Source organism: Neoarius graeffei, chromosome 18, assembly GCF_027579695.1.
Source record: "Neoarius graeffei isolate fNeoGra1 chromosome 18, fNeoGra1.pri, whole genome shotgun sequence".
Taxonomy (NCBI): domain Eukaryota; kingdom Metazoa; phylum Chordata; class Actinopteri; order Siluriformes; family Ariidae; genus Neoarius; species Neoarius graeffei.
Genome location: NC_083586.1, coordinates 53,802,672 through 53,824,665, shown reverse-complemented (window position 1 = coordinate 53,824,665; position 21,994 = coordinate 53,802,672). Strand labels below are relative to the sequence as shown.

Below are 21,994 nucleotides of genomic sequence, written 5' to 3'. Positions count from 1 at the left end.
CCTGGCTGCGCCTAGAAATTCTGTCCATAAAAATTATGAACAGAACCGGTGACAAAGGGCAGCCCTGCCGGAGTCCAACATGCACTGGGAACAGGTCTGACTTACTGCCGGCAATGCGAACCAGACTCCTGCTCCGTTCGTACAGGGACCGGACAGCCCTTAGCAAAGAGCCCCGAACCCCATACTCCCGAAGCACCCCCCACAGAATACTACGGGGGACACGGTCGAATGCCTTCTCCAGATCCACAAAGCACATGTGGACTGGTTGGGCAAACTCCCATGAACCCTCGAGCACCCTATGAAGGGTATAGAGCTGGTCCAGTGTTCCGCGACCAGGACGAAAACCGCATTGTTCCTCCTGGATCCGAGGTTCGACTATTGGTCGAATTCTCCTCTCCAGTACCCTGGAGTAAACCTTCCCTGGGAGGCTGAGAAGTGTGATTCCCCTATAATTGGGGCACACTCTCCGGTCCCCTTTCTTAAAAAGAGGGACCACCACCCCAGTCTGCCACTCCAGAGGCACTGTCCCTGACCGCCACGCGATGTTGCAGAGGCGTGTCAACCAAGACAGCCCCACAACATCCAGAGACTTGAGATACTCAGGGCGGATCTCATCCACCCCCGGTGCCTTGCCACCGAGGAGCTTGCAAACCACCTCAGTGACTTCGGCTTGGGTAATGGACGAGTCCACCTCTGAGTCATCAGCCTCAGTCTCCTCAGTGGAAGACATGACGGTGGGATTGAGGAGATCCTCAAAGTATTCCTTCCACCGCCCGACAATGTCCCCAGTCGAGGTCAACAGCTCCCCACCCGCACTGTAAACAGTGTTGGCAGAGTACTGCTTCCCCCTCCTGAGGCGCCGGACGGTTTGCCAGAATTTCTTCGAGGCCGACCGATAGTCCTTCTCCATGGCCTCCCCGAACTCCTCCCAGTTCCGAGTTTTTGCCTCCGCAACTGCCCGAGCTGCAGCACGCCTGGCCTGCCGATACCCGTCAGCTGCCTCAGGAGTCCTGGAGGTTAACATGGCCCGATAGGACTCCTTCTTCAGCTTGACGGCATCCCTTACTTCTGGTGTCCACCACCGGGTTCGGGGATTGCCGCCACGACAGGCACCGGAGACCTTGCGGCCACAGCTCTGAACAGCTGCATCCACAATGGAGGTAGAGAACATGGTCCACTCAGACTCAATGTCCCCCGCCTCCCTCGGAAGCTGGGAAAAGCTCTCCCGGAGGTGGGAGTTAAAGACCTCCCCGACAGAGTGCTCGGCCAGACGTTCCCAGCAGACCCTCACCATACGTTTGGGCCTGCCAGGTCTGTCCAGCTTCCTCCTCCGCCAGCGGATCCAACTCACCACCAGGTGGTGATCAGTTGACAGCTCAGCCCCTCTCTTCACCCGAGTGTCCAAGACATAGGGCCGGAGATCAGATGAAACGACTACAAAGTCTATCATTGACCTCCGACCTAAGGTGTCCTGGTGCCACGTGCACTTATGGACACCCCTATGCTCGAACATGGTGTTCGTTATGGACAAACCGTGACTAGCACAGAAGTCCAATAACAAAACACCACTCGGGTTCAGATCGGGGAGGCCGTTCCTCCCAACCACGCCCCTCCAGGTGTCACTGTCATCTCCCACGTGAGCATTGAAGTCCCCCAGTAACACAATGGAGTCCCCAGTCTGAGCACTCCTCAGTACCTCTCCCAGGGACTCCAAGAAGGCCGGATACTCTATACTGCTATTTGGGCCATAGGCACAAACAACAGCAAGAGCCCTCTCCCCAATCCGAAGGCGCAGCGAGGCGACCCTCTCGTTCACTGGGGTAAACTCCAACACATGGCGGCTGAGCTGGGGAGCTATAAGCAAGCCCACACCAGCCCGCCGCCGCTCACCACGGGCGACTCCAGAGAAGTGGAGAGTCCAGCCCCTCTCGAGGAGCTGGGTTCCAGAGCCCAAGCTGTGCGTGGAGGTGAGCCCGACTATCTCTAGCCGGTACCTCTCAACCTCCCGCACAAGCTCAGGCTCTTTCCCCCCCAGCGAAGTGACATTCCATGTCCCAACAGCCAGCCGCTGTGTCCGGGGATCAGGTCGTCGAGGCCCCTGCCTTCGACTGCCACCCAATCCACATTGCACCAGTCCCCTACTGCTACCTCTGTGGGTGGTGAACCCACAGGAGGTCGGGCCCACGTCAGCTCTTCGGGCTGAGCCCGGCCGGGCCCCATGGGCAAAGGCCCGGCCACCAAGCACTCGCATACGAGCCCCAACCCACTCCTGACTTTGTTTTTGTAAAATACATTTTAAATACAATCGTGAATTTCTCTGGAGTTTTCAGTCTGAGCTCGTCTCTTCGTATTCTTTAACCGCTCATTTCCTCGTTGTTCTTGAAGTGCTTCTATTTGTGAACATTTTCCTTGATAGCGGGGAGACGGTAATGCCTTTTATCTATTTCTCTGTTTGAACAAGCAAAAACAGCGCAAAAATTAACCATATTGAAGACAGATTAAGCCTTACTTTCATGAAAGACGGTGTCTGTCTGACCCCAGCTGTAATTATCACATGATGCGTGACATCATACACAAGGGGTCTATAAATAGTATGTGTACCATACTACAACAGCGGGGGGATATAAAATAACTTGCAAAGCAGCAAATGAAACCGAGACTAAGAAAACAGCCAAGACATAATGGTGGACACATAGCGAGGGATGCTTTTAAGAACTGAAATAATAAAAGATCAAAAAGCCTAATTTTTGTGGTGCTAGTTTGTAATAGATTCTCATTCCAACTTGCCCGGTCGGGTATGTCGGGGACACATCATGCTTGCCCGAATGCATGTTTCACTTGCCCCGGGCAATCGGGCAGTCCTTAATGTCGAGCCCTGAAAGTACAGCTTGGTTTTGAAGAGGGTTTGAAATTATTTTCTGTAGAAACTACTCACAAAACTGTATAGCTTTAACAAGAGTGAGACAATGGGAATAAGCAGTGTAAGTGCTGTTTACTGAACTGGTATGTTTGGAGAACATGAGTTAAGATTGCTCATTAATAATATACATATTATATACAGTGGCATGCAAAAGTTTGGTCACCCCTGGTCAAAATTACTGTTACTGTGAACAGTTAAGCAAGTTGAAGATGAAATGATCTCCAAAAGACAAAGTTAAAGATGACTCATTCCCTTTATATTTTAAGCAAAAAAATTTTTTTATTTTCATCTTTTACATTTTCAAAATGACAAAAAAGGAAAAGGGCCCGAAGCAAAAGTTTGGGCACCCTGCATGGTTAGTACCTAGTAACACCTCCTTTGGCAAGTATCACAGCTTGTGAACACTTTTTGTCGCCAGCTAATAATCTTTCAGTTCTTACCTGGGGGATTTTCACACATTCGTCCTTGCAAAAGGCTTCCAGTTCTACAAGTTTCTTGGGCTGTCTTGCATGCACTGCTCTTTTGAGATCTATCCACAGACTCTGAATGATGTTTAGGTCAGGGGACTGTGAGGGCCAGGGCAAAACCTTCAGCTTGGGCCTCTTGAGGTATTCCATTGTAGATTTTGAGGTGTGTTTTGGATCATCGTCTTATTGGAGGACCCGTCCTCTTTTTAACTTCAACTTTTTTACAGATGGTGTGATGTTTGCTTCCAGAGTTTGCTGGTATTTATTCGAATCCATCCTTCCCTCAACCAGTGAAATGTGCCCTGTGCCACTGGCTGCAACACAACCCCAAAGCATGATCGATCCACACCCATGCTTCAGAGTTGGAGAGGTGTTCTTTTCCTGGAATTTGCCACCCTTTTTTCTCCAAACATACCTTTGCACATTGTGGCCAAAAAGTTCTATTTTGATTTCATCAGTCCACAGGACTTGTTTCCAAAATGCATCAGGCTTATTTAGATGTTCATTTGCAAACTTCAGATGCTGAATTTTGTGGCTAGGACGCAGGAAAGGTTTTCTTCTGATGACTCTCTCATGAAGATCATATTTGTTCAGGTGTCGCTGCATAGTAGAACAGTGCACCACCACTCCAGGGTCTGCTAAATCTTTCTGAAAGTCTTTTGCAGTCAAACAGGTTTTTATTTGCCTTTCTAGCAATCCAACGAGCAGTTCTTGCAGAAACTTTTCTTCATCTTCCAGACCTCATCTTGATCTCCACTGTTTCTGTGAACTGCCATTTCTTAATAACATTACGATCTGAGGAAACAGCTACCTGAAAACACTTTGCTACGTTCTTGTAGCCTTCTCCTGCTTTGAGAGCATCAATTATTTTATTATTCAGAATGCGAGGGAGTTGCTTAGAGGAGCCCATGGCTGCTGATTTTAGGGACAAGTTTGAGGAGTCAGAGAATTTATACAGCTTTGAAATCTGCATCATCTGACCTTTCCTAATGAAGAATTTGAACAAGCCACAGCTCAATAAGCTAATTAAGGTCTGGAACCTTGGTAAAAGTTACCTGAGAACTCAAATGTATTGGGGTGCCCAAACTTTCGCATGGTGTTCCTTTTCTTTTTTCACTCTCCAATTGTACAAAACAAGAATAATACAAATCAAATCAAATCAAATCAAGTTTATTTGTACAGCGCTTTTAACAATAAACATTGTCGCAAAGCAGCTTTACAGAATTTGAACGACTTAAAACATGAGCTAATTTTATCCCTAATCTATCCCCAATGAGCAAGCCTGTGGCGACGGTGGCAAGGAAAAACTCCCTCAGACGACATGAGGAAGAAACCTCGAGAGGAACCAGACTCAAAAGGGAACCCATCCTCATTTGGGCAACAACAGACAGCCTGACTATAATATTAACACTTTTAACAGGTATAACCCTCAACTGTCCTCATGGGGCCGTCCTTCACAGGAGTGGGGCGATAAAACTCCGACCAGACACAGGGCACCAGGATGGATCAAGCAGGTCCGAGGGGCAGAAGAGGCCAGCATCTCAATCCCAGGATCAACATGTAACTCAGAGGGACAGATGGGGGGGGAAAGAAAACATGTTGTTAGGTATGCCCTAAAAATGACAAGTATTAAATCTGTGTGGTAGGCTCGCAGAGACGAGAGTCTTTACATCAGGCATGACGCACAATGGCATGTTAATATGGTAAAAAATATATCATGACCTGCTCTGGCTGGATGCTTGATTGGGTGATGGGAGCACACTCCTCAGCAATGATGAGATGCAGATGGGACCCTTAGGCCTGGCCAAGACAATTCAGTTACATTTCACCGGGTCTGGGACATGCGACAGAATGTCTGACGGCCGATTCCCTGCAGGCTACGATAGCCAGTCGAGGTCCCCACCGTCTCCACCAAAAGATTTCCTGTTGACTCCATGTAACTCAGAGGGACAGATTTGGGGTGGGGGGGGGGGGGGGGGGGGAGAGAAAGAAAACACAGGTGGTTACGTATGCCCAATGTCACCTGAATAAGTAGGAACAGTATACATATTGCACCGAGTACAAGCAGGGACTCCGGCAACTAACTATGACAGCATAACTAAAAGGAGAGAGCCAGAAGGTAACACAGGCATGAGGGAGCCCCGGGACATAAAGCAGCCAGCCACTGCACCGTCAACAAACTCGAGTGAGCAAGCGAGTGGGGACTGACAGCATCCATACATCCCAGTTTACCAAAACACTCTATGTCTGAGGACCCTCCAGATCTACTCCTTTACCTCATAAACACCATTAACAAAAGGCTTGACTAAACAGATATGTTTTCAGCCTAGACTTAAATGCTGAGACTGTGTCTGATTCCCGAACATTACTTGGAAGGCTGTTCCATAACAGTGGGGCTTTGTAAGAAAAGGCTCTGCCCCCTGATGTAGCCTTCACTATACGAGGTACCAGCAGATAGCCTGCACCTTTTGATCTAAGTAGGCGTGGCGGGTCATAGAGGAGCAGAAGTTCACTCAGGTACTGTGGTGCGAGACCATTTAGTGCTTTAAAGGTCAATAGTAGTATTTTATAATCAATACGAAATTTGATTGGGAGCCAATGCAGTGTGGATAAGACAGGCGTGATGTGGTCATATTTTCTAGTTCTAGTAAGGACTCTTGCTGCGGCATTTTGAACTAACTGGAGCTTGTTTATGCACTTATTGGAACATCCAGACAGTAAGGCATTACAATAATCCAACCTGGAGGTAACGAAAGCATGGACTAGTTTTTCTGCATCATGCAATGACATTAAATTTCTTATCTTTGCAATATTTCTGAGATGAAAAAAAGCTATCCGGGTGATGTTATCAATGTGAGTTTCGAATGAAAGACTGGGGTCAATAATCACTCCGAGGTCTTTTACTGCTGCACGTGAAGAAACAGAAAGGCCATCCAGAGTTACTGTGTAATCAGAAAACTTACTTCTAGCTGTATGTGGTCCTAGCACAAGTACTTCAGTCTTGTCAGAGTTAAGCAGAAGGAAATTTATAAGCATCCAGTGTCTAATGTCCTTAACACATTCCTCAATTTTATTAAGCTGGTGTCTCTCATCAGGTTTTGCAGAGACATACAACTGTGTGTCATCAGCATAACAGTGGAAACTAATACAATGTTTATGAATAATATCGCCCAGAGGTAACATATATAGAGAAAAAAGCAGTGGACCCAAGACAGAACCTTGTGGAACACCAAACTTTACCTCGGTACGTCTAGAAATATCACCATTTATATCGACATACTGATAACGATCAGTTAGATAAGACCTGAGCCAGGAGAGGGCCATTCCCTTAACTCCCACAACATTTTCTAGTCTATCCAGAAGAATGGAATGATCAATGGTATCAAATGCTGCACTAAGGTCAAGCAACACAAGTAGCGAGACACAGCCCTGATCAGACGCCAACAGTAGGTCGTTTACTACTTTAACCAGTGCTGTCTCTGTGCTATGATGAGGTCTAAATCCTGACTGATACATTTCATGGATGTTATTCCTATGTAAATATGAGCATAACTGCTGTGCCACAGCTTTTTCAAGGATCTTGGAGATAAAGGGGAGGTTTGATATTGGCCGATAATTGGACAGCTGACAGGGATCAAGGTCAGGTTTTTTAATCAGGGGTTTGATAACTGCTAGTTTAAAGGATTTGGGTACATAGCCAATCATAAGAGAAGAATTTATTATTTTTAGAAGCGGTTCAGTTACTCCAGGCATTATCTGTTTGAATAGATGTGTCGGTAAGGGATCTAGTACGCAAGTTGAGGCTTTTGATGTAGAGATTAATGAAAGTAATTCAGTTTCTTTTAGGGGAGTAAAACATTCTAACTGATGATCTGATACAGTTATATTGTTAACTACAAGGTCACTTTCATTGTCTAACCTTAAATTAGTAGTTTGAATTTTTTGTCGGATATTCTCAATTTTGTCATTAAAAAAATTCATGAAGTCGTTGCTACTACATACTGCAGGTGTGCATGTGTTGATAGTGGACTTATTCCTGGTTAATTTTGCTACAGTATTAAATAGGAATCTAGGATTATTTTTGTTATCTTCTATTAGGGAGGAGAGATATGTTGATCTCGCAGCACTAAGAGCTTTTCTATACTTCAGGAAGCTCTCCTTCCACGCCAATTTGAACACTACCAATTTTGTTTGACGCCATTTACGTTCCAATTTTCGAGTGGTCTGTTTTAATGTGCGAGTGTCATCATTATACCAGGGTGCTAATTTTTTGTCTCTGACCATTTTCCTTTTTAGAGGAGCTACATTATCTAAAGTATGGCGGAATGTTGACTCTAAGCATTCAGTTGCCTGATCGAGTTCTGCAGGGGCTGACAGTGACCCAATCAAAGTTGACAGCTCTGGGAGATCATTTATAAAGCTCTGCGCAGTAGTTGACGTGAAAGTACGTTTAATACAGTAGCGTGGTGAGGTGCATATATTATTACTCAGACATATTTTGAATGAGATGAGACAATGATCTGAGATAACTTCAGACTGTGGAAGTATGACTATATTGTCTACGTTTAATCTGAATGTTAGTATTAGATCAAGGGTGTGACCACCATTATGGGTCGGTCCTATGACATTCTGCTTAATCCCGACTGAACCTAAGATGGACACAAACGCTGTTTTTAAAGGGTCTTCTGGGTTATCAAAGTGAATATTAAAATCTCCGACAACTAAAGCTTTGTCTAAGGAAATAACCAGATCTGAGATAAAATCTGCAAATTCAGAAAGAAACTCAGAATATGGCCCCGGGGGCCTGTAAATAATAAGCAATGGAATTAACTGGGTAGACTTATTTTTCGAGGCTACATACATTATATGAGTATGAAGAACTTCAAATGTATTAAATTTATAACCAGGTTTGTGTGTTACACCTAGATAATCGTTATAAATAACCGCGACGCCTCCTCCTCTGCCAGTTAGACGAGGCTGGTGTATATAACTGTATCCAGGAGGACTCGCTTCATTTAATGCTATATATTCATTTGGCTTAATCCATGTTTCTGTTAAACACAGTACATTAAACTCCTGATCAGTAATGAGTTCATTAACCATTAGCGCTTTAGATGTAAGAGATCTAATATTTAATAGCCCCACCTTTAGATCAAAGGTGCTGGCAGCAGCTGTACAGTCAGTCTGATCTAATTTTATATTGATTAGGTTACTGGAACAAACTCTCTGAAAATTTCTACCTTTTTGTTGAGCTCGGGGAACAGACACAGTCTCGATGTAGTGGGCCCTGAGTGACGACTCTGTGCAGCTAGCAGACAGTCGGTTTAGCCTGTTCGTCTGCTCCCTGGCCTTGGCTCTGGATTGTCAGAAATTAACTAGGCCTGTTCTGAGACTATGACCTATGCTGCAGGAAATGAGAGCAGCACCTTCCCGAGTGGGATGGATACCGTCCCGCCCTAACAGGCCAGCAGTGCCCTCAAAATTAGCCCAATTATCTATAAAGCCCACACTGTTTTCAGAGCACCACCTGGACAGCCAGCAGTTCAGCGACCATAACCTGCTGTAAGCTACATCGCCACGCCGCATTGGGATGGGGCCAGAGCATACTACAGCATCGGACATCGCCTTCGCTAATTTAAACACCTCTACAAAGTTACTCTTAGTAACCTCAGACTGACGAAGGCGTATATCATTAGCTCCTGCATGGATAACTATCTTTGAGAACCTGTGCTTGCCTAGGACCCTAAGATTACCTGCTATGTCCGGCGCCCTGGCTCCCGGAATACACCTGACTAAAGCTGCTGGTGCCCCTAAAGGCTGAGCTAATTTCACGTGCCGTATGATAGAGTCCCCTATAACCAGAGCTCTTTCAGGTTTCTCAGTGGGTGCATCACTAAGGAGAGCAAACCTGTTCGACACGTGACGCGGAGAGGAGTGGTGCTCCCGTGGGCGAGCCTCAGCGGTAGCTTTGGCTCTACGCTTATGCCGCCGAGCCGTCACCCATTCGCCCCGCTGTAAGGGCTCTAATGCCGGAGTTGGGGGATTGCTAACTCCACCTAGGGCGTCCAGACTTTCCCTAACAGAAACTACACTGTTCTCACGCTCACTAACCTGCTCTAAAGCCTGGACACGCGCTTCTAGCACTGAAATCTTCTCCGTCAGAGAGCTAACTAATCTGCACTTATCACAAGTAAAGCTAATAGAGCTATCGCTAGTGACGGAGGAAGAATGACTAAACATCCTGCACTCAGCACACTGAACAGGCTGAAGGGGTGCCATGATGAAAAGATTCACGTACCTTAAATGAAGATCTGTTGATATTAAAGCAGATCAGATGGCCTCCGCTTGTGGACTTTACACAGGAGGAGAAAAAAAGAAAGCTTCCGGTCTCGGCGTTCTTCCGAAAAAAGAAAGAGAAAAAAACGGAAAAAAAAAACCGGAAAAAGGAAAGCGAAAGTGAAAAGTACAAAAATGAAAGCGACAGTATAATAAAAATGAAGACGATACTCTGTGTCACAAATACACAAATCTTGCAGAAAATGTGGAAAAGAAAAAAGTGTAATTTTTACCTTTATGCCTTTTGGTGATCAGTTCATCTTCTGCTCACTTAACTATTCACAGTAACAGACATTTTCAGTAAGGGTGCCCAAACTTTGCATGCCACTGTACACTCGCTGGCCACTTTACTAGGAACACCCATACACACAATGCAAAAAAAAATCATTCAGATACAAATCTTCAGTTAATGTTCACTTCAAACATCAGAATGGGAAAAATTATGATCTCAAAGTATGACTTTCTTTCACTGTCGCATGGGGGTTGGTTTGAGCCAGATGGACTGGGTTTGAGGATTTCAGAAACTGCTGATCTCCTGGGGTTTTCTCACACAACAGTCTCTACACAGAATGGTGCGAAAAACAAAAAACAAACACAGTGAGTGACAGTTCTGTGGGTGTAAACAAACGCATTGTTGATATAAGAGAGGTCGGAGGAAAATGGACAGATTTGCAGTTTGGGCTGCCAGGAAGGATATAGTAACTCATATAAATCACTCTTTACAACCGTGGTGAGCAGAAAAGCATCTCAGCATGCAACAGCAGAACAACACATTGGGTTTCAGGAATCTTAGAATCAAGAACAAGTTCCTATTAAAGTGGCCGGTGAGTGTATTTGACAATTCATAAAAATTGATTGATTACTTTATTCTGAACATGAAAAATGAAGAAATATAGAGATAAAACAACAATCAAATCAACATATCGTGAATGACTTTAGCCTGCAGTGAACTGTCTTTTATTTGTGTTTTAGCAGAAAAGCAGAGTTTTGAAGCATGGCAAGAGGAAACAGTCATAAATGAAATAGTTGTTATCTCGGAGCAGCTTTCAGCTTTGCAAGGAATACATATTTCGGAGACCAAATGGAATTGAATTAAACAGAATGGACGAAATGGACAGATATGGACGAGTGGTGTGGACGTGTAAAGACTGCGTCTGTTTGAAAGACTAAACAAATCTCTATCTTATTGACATTCGGCTCCCTGAACAGCACTGGCCTTGATCAAGGCCGTTGCTGGGATAACATTCCCCCAGAAGGTCACTGCTGGGAGACACTCTCGCCGCATTCCTTCCCCAATTTTCCGTGGTTGCCGTTTTTCACCCCCAGTGTGACAAGCGGGTGCGTGACCAGCGCCGTTTGCATGGCTGCAGGAGCGGATGGCTGCTTGCTTGCGCTGGGTTACCTCTACCTCCTCCCCTCCCCTCCTACCCCCTTACCCCTCCCCCCACCCCTGACTGTCCCCTCCTTCCCCCTCCTCAAGTCCCATGTTTCAAAGTGTACTTGTGTTATTGTGTGCTTTTGCGGAGGTTTTTAAATGCTCCCACACTGTACTCCTGATAGGAGCATAGTGGGGGGGTGTTCTTTTTTTCCTCATCTTTCCTTTTTTTCCTTTTCTCTTTTCTTTTATCCCTGTCTTCCTGTCCTGTTCCCCCTCTGTAAGGACAGGTTGATGGTCAATTTCACTGGTAACAGTGACAATAAAGGGTTCATTCATTCATAACTTCTATGATAAACTGTAAATTTTGGCACCTCTGAAATACCGTCGATCGAAACTAGAAGTTATTTGTGGCAGCGGGGGTGTGGTCAAGTGTCGGTTTGTGAATGGAGGGCAGGGCCAGGGAAGGTGAGTGGCAAAGTCAGTCCACCTGTTGTTGATTAATGTTGCGTGTGTGTTTGTTGCAGTGATGGTGGAGGATAGAAAAGGAGGGAGAGAGCGAAGAGAAGGGGGGGATCGCTCCCGACCAGAACACGTGTGTGTGTGTGTGTGAGAGCAGCAAACAAGCGAGTGAAGCTGAAAAGCAACAAAAGTATAGAAATAAAGGTGTGCGCGAACGCCATCTCCCGCATGCCGTTCTTCAGTACTCCACCCACATCAGGGGCTTACGACACCGTTAAACAAACACAGCCCTCATACCTTGTCGAACATCTCTGGCTTCTTGCTCCCAATGTCCCTGCCGTCCTCATTGGTCATGGTGAGGGTGTCTCCGAGTGAACGAGGGATGTATGACTCCAGAGTCTTCACCAGCCACTCATACCTGCTCTTATCCACTTCGTTACAATGCAGCAGCCCTGAGAGACACATGATGCGCAGGAAAATATTAAGAACGACATTAAAATCAAATGCAATTATGAGCTGTTTTAATATTTAAGCAGCATTAACTGAAAATGACGCAACACAATTTTGATGCAGTGTTGTTTTATGAATAAAAAAAGGATCCGTGTTGGCAAAGTGCTGTGGTATGAGAGAAATAAAACACTGGAAAATGATCACTTTTGCGTCAGGTGACATCACAAAACTAAGTCAATGATTATTTCCCTACAACAGCACACCCTGTCCCAGTGTTGTAGTCGAGTCACTAAACCTCGAGTCCAGTCTCGAGTCCCCAGTGTTCAAATCCGAGTCATTAAAGAAAATTTCGAGTCGAGTCCGAGAACATGACTCCATCCGCACCTTTTGACGGTGGCTGTTGCTGCCTTTTTGTGAAAGCGTCTCTGCTACTGTGTTGGACTAACGTTACTGCTCGATTGCGCCATTTTAGTTAATAGGCTACAGATAAAAAGCTAGTTCATCACTCAGCAAGCCCCGCCCACTATCAACAGAGCAATGAACGTAGCATGTCACTTCCTTCTCTGGGTGGAGTCTCCCCAAATGACGATTGAAGTTCGAGGTCGTCTCCTCGATAGTTCTTCTACATATGGAACACATAGCAGTGCATTTTTTTCCCACTGCACGAGAAGTCTGTATAAGCAAAGCGGACAATCCTAGGCGCGTTCTGTCCAGGCATTTTAGCGCCATTAACATTAGTTTGTTCCTGAACTTGATGTATGGACAGGTGAATGTGCATTCTCTTGCACAAAATTAGTATAAAAATCAATGTAGATATAAATATTGTATGCCAAATTATTATGGCATGTTACAAAAAATAAAGAAAAAAAAAATCAGAGTCCTCGTCTCCAGTTTATAAGTCCGAATGCAGTTAAAGCACGAATCGGAGTTCAAGTCCGAATCATCAGTGCTCAAGTCCTAGTCAAGTCACAAGTACTTAAAATTAGGGTACGAGTCGGACTCAAGTACTACAAGCCTGCCCTGTCCTGTTGGGTTTCCTTCCTTACATACTGTATGATAAATAATGATTAAGAAAGCAGGGTCGTACCTGGGTTTGCCGTTTGCAGTACTGCCAGGGCTTTCCCTCCTGGAGCGGAGCACAGATCCAACACACTCTCGCCGTCCCTCACAGCCAAAGCCATCACGGGCAGCAGGGATGCAGCATTCAGCAGGTAGTACTGTTTCAGCCAACCGTCCCGATGTCTCTGCGTGGGCAGACGCACTGCATCTTTATGGACGAGACACTGAAGAGACCGGGCGATAGGAGAATCTGGTTGACAGAGAAGGCTGTAATAGCCGAGCGATTTTAAGACGGACTTGATATCCAGATGATCGCTGAATCGATTCAGGAGGACGCCGTACTGCCAACAGTGAGGATTCAGCAGGACTTCTCTGTTAAAGAAAACAACAACCCCAAAAACAACTTACAATTCTTGCATACCCTAACAACCTTACCTTCTAGTCATCTAAAATGTATTATTCTATCCACATTCACTGGATATGAGCAATCGTGCGCTCTGATTGGCTACTCTACTACTAGGCTATCAGCTCATATACCATGAGTAGAGAAAAACAAAATGGCGGCACGCATCAAGTCAGATCTATCAATCACTTTGTTATCAAGTATTTAAAAGAAACAGAATTAGCTAAAAGAACAACATTACTGCTACTGACTGGGTTGGAGTGTGGAACAGGATCTCCTGTTCCACACTCCAACCCAGTCAGTGGCAGTAATGCACCTTTAAGTTGGTTTGCCAACTGACAAAAACCCCGAAAGAAGAAGAAACTGGCGGAGCGTGTTGCTGAACCAACCGAGGACGAAATAAAAACCTCTACTCGAAAACAAAACCCTAAAAATACAAAAAAAAGGCAACAAAATATGGAATGAAAGTATTTGATGGTAAGAAGGTATCTTTTTTTTTCAAGAATTATCGCATTTTTCACAAATTGCTCCTGTCATTTCGCCGGTTCGTTTACATGCTAAGGGGAAATGATTTTGTTGGACGTTTTGTATAAAGTTTTTATTTATCGAATTTGCAAAAAATAAAAATGCTCTGTTTCTCAAAATACAGTGAATGTGGATAGAATAAAACAGTTATTCCACTCAATCTCGTCGTACACGGTTGAGGTCTGCGTGGGACAGAATTTTCAGTCCCGCTCCCGCCCGCTCCCGCATTGTGCAGTCCTGCTCCCGCAAAGAATTATGATTTTCAGTCCCGCTCCCACCTGCCATATTTTGTCCCACTCCCGCCCGCAAATCCCGCATGATGCAGACGTTCGCGTTATTTCTCACGAAAGTTCTTGTCATTGGCTTGAAAATTCTGTCCCACGCAGACCTCTACTTCCAAATGTCTGATTTCAGGACTCTTGACTTTTTAACGGTAAATGTACCTCTTTTTAAAGCAGCACTTACTTCTGAAGCACTGTGAGCTTCACTAGAGGAGCTCTGCTCTTCTGCCATGATCGGAGATCTCAAACACGGAAGAGCGGAAAGGAATCGGAAACGTACGCGAGATTAGACCACATCCGCAAATTTAGGCATCTTAAAATGTTTTTATTAATGCCAAATAAAATATCCAGCACAAATTATATATGATAGACATAAATTAATAATTTATAAATTTTATTTTAAACATGTTTTTAGTTAGCAGGACTGCAGCTTATCACCTCCCCCTCCCGCCCGCAATGAGCTTTCAAAATTTGTCCCGCGCCGCACTGCTTTGCGTCGGGTCCCGCGGGACTCCCGCGGGAGTGCAGGGCTCTAGTACACGGCTTATAGACAACTCAGCGCCTCATCAGCTCATTTTGTGAAATTTCAATTTTGTGGAATAACTCTTCATTAGATCTCAGCTTCTTTATTCATGTTCGGACCTCATGTCTCTTAGGCCTAGAAAAAAAAAATTGTGTTTCCTGTCAACCCTTCAAAAAAATTTAGGGTAGGACGGTCGGATTTTTTTTTTCTATGTTGACTATGCGGCTTCACACTAGTGTAAGACAAGAACGGACAGTCTCTTAGACTTTCAACCATATTATTTTAAATATTTAATTATTAAATAATGACTAAACTTAGAGATAAGATGTTATATCTGTAGAGTTGAGATATTTTTTCAATATTTACCATTTCAGTTTTATGCTTCATCTGTTCTTGTTGCTGTTGATACTAAACCTTTTTAATATGACTTTTGTCTGTTAAAATTAATTTCAAAAATTTCAATGCTGAAGTGGGCTACAGAGAACCATGTAGCGGTGGTGAAACCCCCACCTAGAGTGGTTAATACAAATATTTTTATCTGTCTGTCAGATATAAATTAATATTTAATACCAAGTATAAACCAAATTAAAGACTGAAATAATATGATTAATCAGATAAAAATATTTGGGGGACCCATAGCTGAGCATCAAGAACAGCTGACATGGAATTTCTCCTACAATCATGCTGCAGAAAAAAAGTCCAATATAGTTTCAAGAATATAGAAATCTTAATACAAAACATGTATCAGTAAAGTGCAAACATTCAGAATGTCTTACAATATTTCACTCAAGTCAATGAACTTTTTAAAGAGTAAGTAAATTTTTTAAACCAATACTGTACTCAAAAATACTTTAATACTGTAGAGAACTTGACTATGTTCAGACTGCACCCTGAAACGACCCATATCCGATTTTTTTGCCCATATGCGACCTGTATCCGATTTGTTATTGACAATCTGAATGACAGAGATCCGATTTTTTCACATGCAACCCAGGCCGCTTGGATATGTGGTCCTAATTCCGATGCATATCCGTTATTTTCACATGCGACTGCAGTCTGACCGGACAGGTCGCATTCATGCGACCTACACGTCATCAACAAGAGACAAACGTCACAATTCTGCGTTGGCTAATCCCGCCTCTTTGGTGGAAAACAACAACATTTGTACAGTTTTCAGAATTTAAATAGACTTTTATAGAATTGATCAAGCTAATGGTGGATTTGGTAGGGACCTGGATGTTGATCTGTTAGCCTGATTAAATAAAACAGTTTCTATAACTGATTTATAACTTAAACCATCCTGTATTACAAGATTATAAGATTATTCTGGAAATTTCCAGTAATTTGACACCTTCGGTCTCATTAGTCTGCTGCCCACATTAATCAGATTATTGTGCGAGTTCCGCCGCCGCCACAAAAACCACATCGCCAGGTCTCGCCTCATCTCCATGCTTTACTTGCAAACTTGAAGAGTGCGCTTTTTTTTTGTTTACGTATTACGTAGATGTGCTTATTACGTGTCAATTTGCGCATGCGGGACACTTTTGGGTCGTTTTCCGTTCATATTGGAGATCGCATACAAGTCTCATATAATTGGTAATGTGAACAGCCTAACAAAAAAATCGGATTTCACAACAAATCGGATATGGGTCGTTTCAGGTTGCAGTCTGAACGTAGTGTTAAACTGTATGTAAAACTGTCAAGATCTGAATGTTCAATATTCAAAATTAAAATCTGTTTCAACAGTTTAAAAGCTGTTTTTATAAAGACCTTATAGCATATTGTATATAATTTGTCAGACTCTAGGCCTAGAATTTACTTGTATTATCGCCCATTCAAGATAGGCCTATTTTTGTGAAACAGCTTACGGCAGGGACAGCACTGGTATTAAATCTTGTGCAATACTGCATGTGAAATTTGCAATCAATAAATATTGATAAAATACTTACAGATGGAGCAGATCGCCCAGATATATATTCTCGGCTATTTCTATTCCATGTGGGGTCGTTGTTGACGGTCGTGTGTGACCTATGTCTTCTGATACAGTGGATGTTTTAAGGTTGTGTGCTATATCTTGTGTTGGGTGGTGTAAATTATAAAATTTGAATTAAATTGAGATATGATTTAAAGAACGAAATTATTGAAAAATTACAACATAAAAAGTTAATTTTAAAAATCATGGTGCCACTGGTGGTCGCCATGTTCTCGTTCTTGTCTCGACAAACTCCCGTAAGTGATAATGTGATCGCGATAACACGTGGTCATGTGACCGATCAACATGGCAGCGCCCGGAACAGATATTTTTGTGTATCGTCTTAAGTAAACGAGTCCACACAGACTGCATGTCGCGTTGTTGATCATTTTCTCTATGTATTTTGTTTAGAAATTGAGTTCTTTATTGAATGAACTAGTTAAAATATGTACAGGGTCGGCGAGGTTTTAGCAGGGTCGGGCGGACGACCGGAAACACACAATTTTTTTTTTCTAGGCCTTATGGAAGTGTTTCTGTGTCCTTTGTTTACTGTCCTGACAGCCCTTTCTTCAGGCATGTTCATACTTGTATAATTCTTCACTTCCTGTCCTTATCAGCAGGGCCGCGTTAACCCTTGCCAAGGCCCTGGGCAGACACCCCCCCGAGGCCCCACCCCCACCTTTTGTCAACTGCGCTCAGCAAATTCACCCCCTCAGACGTGCCTGTCTAACTAGACACAGAAACTTAGGCTACATCCACACGACAACGGCAACGAGATTTAAAAAAAAAAATATCGCGTCCACATGGGCAACGGATCAGTAAAATATCAGGTCCATATGGCAACGCAACGCTTGCTGAAAACGATGCAATACACATGCCACACCTCTAGGTGCGCTGTAAGACGGTCCCATCAGAGACACCACAACAATAGAAGAAGTAAGGACGCATGCGCATAAACTATTATGCGCAAGACTTCATATTAGTCACAGTCAGAAAAATCTGTTCGTAAAATTACGTTATAATGACCAAATACAATGAAAAGTATTTTTCCAGTCTCACCTGTGAAAGGTAATCCCATGTGATCTCGTTTGGACGGTAAACCTGTTGGTACAGTTAAACGCAGCACATGAATGAGGCATCTTTATTCTCCGCTTTGACCCATCCAATATGGCGGCAAAGATGACGTATGATTCTACGCGGAAGGCGGCGTCTTTAATGGTCCGGAATAAACTGAAGGCTACACGTTGATGGATTAATTTGTTCTTCTACGCCCTTTTTGAGGAATGTATTGTAGGACTTAAACCAACATCTGAAGAGGTGAGATCGCTCCTTTTTTTTCCCTATTTTTGCTGGCGGGATTGACTCTGCCCTAAGGGCTATTCTCTCTCTCTCTCTCTCTCTCTCTCACTTTGCACCATTACACAATAAATATTCACAGTGAAAATATTTTGTAAGCGTGTTTCATGAACCAAGTTATAGGATTTGTTGACAACTCGCATCGAGTTCGTTACACTTCTACCCGGCGTGAAGCACATGTGGTTGTGACGTCATCGTAAACAAATCCGTTCTACTCATCCAGACGACTTTGCAACGGCTCCGTTGCCAGATTTTTTCACTCTGGAACTCGTTCTCAAAAGATTTCGTTTTGGGGCACCCAAAACGCCGGTGCCGTGTGGACGCCAGGCCGAAACGATAAACAATTTTATCAGATTCACCTGAATCCGTTGCCGTGTGGACAGGGCCTGAAATAATGACAGTGGCACAATTAGAAATACTATTGAACGATAAAACCAGGGCTTAATTTGAGCCGGAACATGACGGAACAAGATCCGGAACCTCGGTTGTCGGATCCGGCAGCTATTTTCATTTCATTCGGTGTTCCGGCAGCTATTTAAATGGATCAGATCACCTCCGTGACCATCACAAAGGGAAAAAAAATCAAACAAATTAAATAAATAAGTAAATAAAAATTTGTTTACTGTTCGGTTTTGATATCTGTTGTTGATTTCTCTCCTATGACATCCACAAAATCTATGCGAAAGGGGAAGGGGGGGGACATGGGGTGTATACTTCCGCTCAGTAGAACACTGGGTTTTTTGTAGCCGTTGCGCTGTGGAAAAAATGGCAAAAAAAACAAGAAAGGTAGGCGGCTCGCTGCCCTGAAAAAAAATAAAACGTTATGTCAACTCGTTATTACTTAAGAAAAGAATTAACCGTGTTATTTGAAAAAGAAAAAGAAAAAATGGTTCACGTCACTTTTTAAAAACCCGTTATTACTTACCCATTACTTGAATCGATTGCACTTATGGCTGCTACTTGAATCCTTGGACTATAGTAAAACTTGAATCCTTAAAATGAATTCTCCAACTTGTTTTGTAAACCCTTTATTTCTTAACTATTACTTGAATTGATTGCACTTATGTTTGCTGGCACTGCTTTTAAACTTGAAATATGCTTGAAATCCTAGGTTATGCTTTTAAATACCCTACTTAAATCCTTAAAGGAACAGTCCACCGTACTTCCATAATGAAATATGCTCTTACCTGAATTGAGACGAGCTGCTCCGTACCTCTCCGAGCTTTGCGCGACCTCCCAGTCAGTCAGACGCAGTCAGACGCGCTGTCACTCCTGTTAGCAATGTAGCTAGGCTCAGTATGGTCAATGGTATTTTTTGGGGCTGTAGTTAGATGCGACCAAACTCTTCCGCGTTTTTCCTGTTTACATAGGTTTATATGACCAGTGACATGAAACAAGTTCAGTTACACAAACACCTACACTAACACCTAACTAACACCTAACACCTTCACTAACACCTTCTACGCGCTTCGGCAGCACATTGATACGGAGCTCAGATATCAATGCGCTGCTGAAGCGCGCAGAAGGTGTTAGTACGCCTGTCATTATAGTGCGGACTTTCCATAGCATAGAAAATCGCTACGTTTCAATTTGTGTAACTGAACTTGTTTCATGTCACTGGTCATATAAATCTATGTAAACAGGAAAAACGTGGAAGAGTTTGGTCGCATCTAACTACAGCCCCAAAAAATACCATTGGCCATACTGAGCCTAGCTACATTGCTAACAGGAGTGACAGCGCGTCTGACTGCGTCTGACTGACTGGGAGGTCGCGCAAAGCTTGGAGAGGTACGGAGCAGCTCGTCTCAATTCAGATAAGAGCATATTTCATTATGGAAGTACGGTGGACTGTTCCTTTAAAATGAGTCATGTAACGCATGTCTTGTGTGATCTGATCTCCAATGGTGAAATAAACCGGTTGTGATATGAGTACAGTCTGTTATTTTAGAAGATAAATTTAATATATAATTTAATATATAGCCTAATAAAAAATAATATTTTATAACATAATATCACGACATATTACTGTCTGTAACTGTTCGTCACTAAAGCGTTTTCTAAGATCATAATGTCTGATATTATTTTATTATTTATTTATTTTTGCCAAGCAGGGCCACTGCCGGGTCGGTCGACACGTGGTAGGTCTATTGTTCAAATGCGTTCTACGGTTTATGGGGCTGCGTTGTGGGTGCAAGTGCCAGGACCGTTTTATTTATTTACTTTCTTTATAATCTCAGTCAGATACACAAGCAAGATTAAGTCTTTACTCTGCTGTGTTTTATTATGGCCATCAATATATCGTAACCTGTGTATGATTTGTTAATTGTTGATCCAGTTGTTGCCTTAACGCAGCGGTCTGCAATGGCTCGGGAGCCAGATGTGGCTCTTTTGGTGACTGCATCTGGCTCGCAGATTAATCAGCTCACATTGAGATCAAGAAGTACACCTCCATTTAATAAAGTCAGCTGTCCGCAAAGCAAAGCCTTTTGACAAAGAACATGGCGAAAAGGGAAAAAAGGTGACTGGTAGGCTACTGTACATTTCAACAGGAATGGACAGAAGAATTCGCCTTTGTGGGGTGAGAGGGTTCTGCTTTGTGTCCAATAGGCCTATACAATGACAAGACTGCATCGATGAAACAATGAAATAAAGCGGCACTTCGAAACACGCCAAGCTACGTTTGCGTCAAAATATTCAGCGGGGGACAGGAGGAAGACGGCATGTCAAGAGCCTCTTCATTATGAAAAAGAATACATTACATTCAAATTGTTGGTCATACGTAAAAATGCATTTTAGTTGTATTCAGCGTCACGTTTTATATATGGCTCTCGCGAAAATGTATTTGAAAATATTTGGCGTTGCGGGACCTCCCACTTCACAAATTAAGCACTGGATAAAACTTCATCTCCATCAACACCTATTTAATCAAGAAAAAGCAATGGTGAAATAGGCAACTGCATGGTGAAAAAATCCATCAGACATCACGGTTAACAAGTCTGGTTAACTAAAGTTTAGCCTCGAGAAGCCTTTGAATGAGTGAGTCAATGAACAACATGTCAAGAACATAACCTCGGCCTACAACCGTTTCTTTAGGATTCAGAACAAGAACATTCATTTGGTATATAACCGTTCGTTTTCATTTTGGAATCCAGGCGACTTTTAACTTGTGAAAACAAAGAGCGATAACAAAGAAAGAAAAATATCTTGCTTCTCTAGCCTAGTAAACTAGACCCACCCGCCTAGCGGCCAAAAATATTTTTTGCCTAGCGAGTGGGTCTAGCCTCGCACCATATAAACAAAAACACCCCGGGCATCAAATCGTGCCCGCCAATCACAACGCAAGGTTTTTGTTTGGATTCTTTGGGCGGGCTTTTGCAGGAGTGACGACAAAGCTGTGCGACGCTGGAGAAAGCACAACAGGAAAGATGGCTACGGCTAGTGAACAGCGCGCGTTTGACTCCGCTTTGGAATCAGTTTTAGAAGAATTAGACTTGGAGTTTTCGTTGAAACATGAGCAGGAAGAGGCTCTCCGCTCATTCCTTTTCAAGAAGGACGTTTTCGCTGTTTTGCCGACCGGCTATGGCAAAAGTCTGATCTACCAGCTGGCTCCGCTCGTAGCCAAAAGGATGGGGCTAGTTTGTGCAGTACGAAGAATTAATAAACAGCTTTGAAACATTACTTTTTGATTGTTTCTTATTTTCCCGTTATTTTAAATTTAAGGGAAATTATTTCACCAAACACCACTAAATAAAAACTCTCAAAAACAGTTTAAGCAAACCCTTGAAAAACACTTGGAAAAAAAAAATGAGTGTATGTGGTACAGACTCCAAACTTGTGGTCATTATCTCCAAACTTCTTAATATCT

At 43.4% G+C, this 21,994-nt stretch overlaps 1 protein-coding gene across 3 annotated transcripts in view; it reads right to left on the bottom strand.

Annotated features, from left to right (window-relative positions):
* The window catches only part of nsun3 (NOP2/Sun RNA methyltransferase 3), a 55,266-nt gene that overhangs the window by 18,446 nt on the left and 14,826 nt on the right, over nucleotides 1-21,994 (bottom strand). For 2 of the 3 annotated variants that reach the window (XM_060899011.1, XM_060899013.1), the window contains exons 3-4: nucleotides 13,098-13,441; nucleotides 11,858-12,012 (exon numbers count right to left, since the gene is read on the bottom strand). In XM_060899011.1, coding sequence (XP_060754994.1) covers nucleotides 11,858-12,012; nucleotides 13,098-13,441 — 499 coding nt within the window. Of the gene's footprint in view, nucleotides 1-11,857; nucleotides 12,013-13,097; nucleotides 13,442-18,752; nucleotides 18,848-21,994 lie in introns of those variants that run through there. The other variant, XM_060899012.1, reaches the window with a different exon arrangement.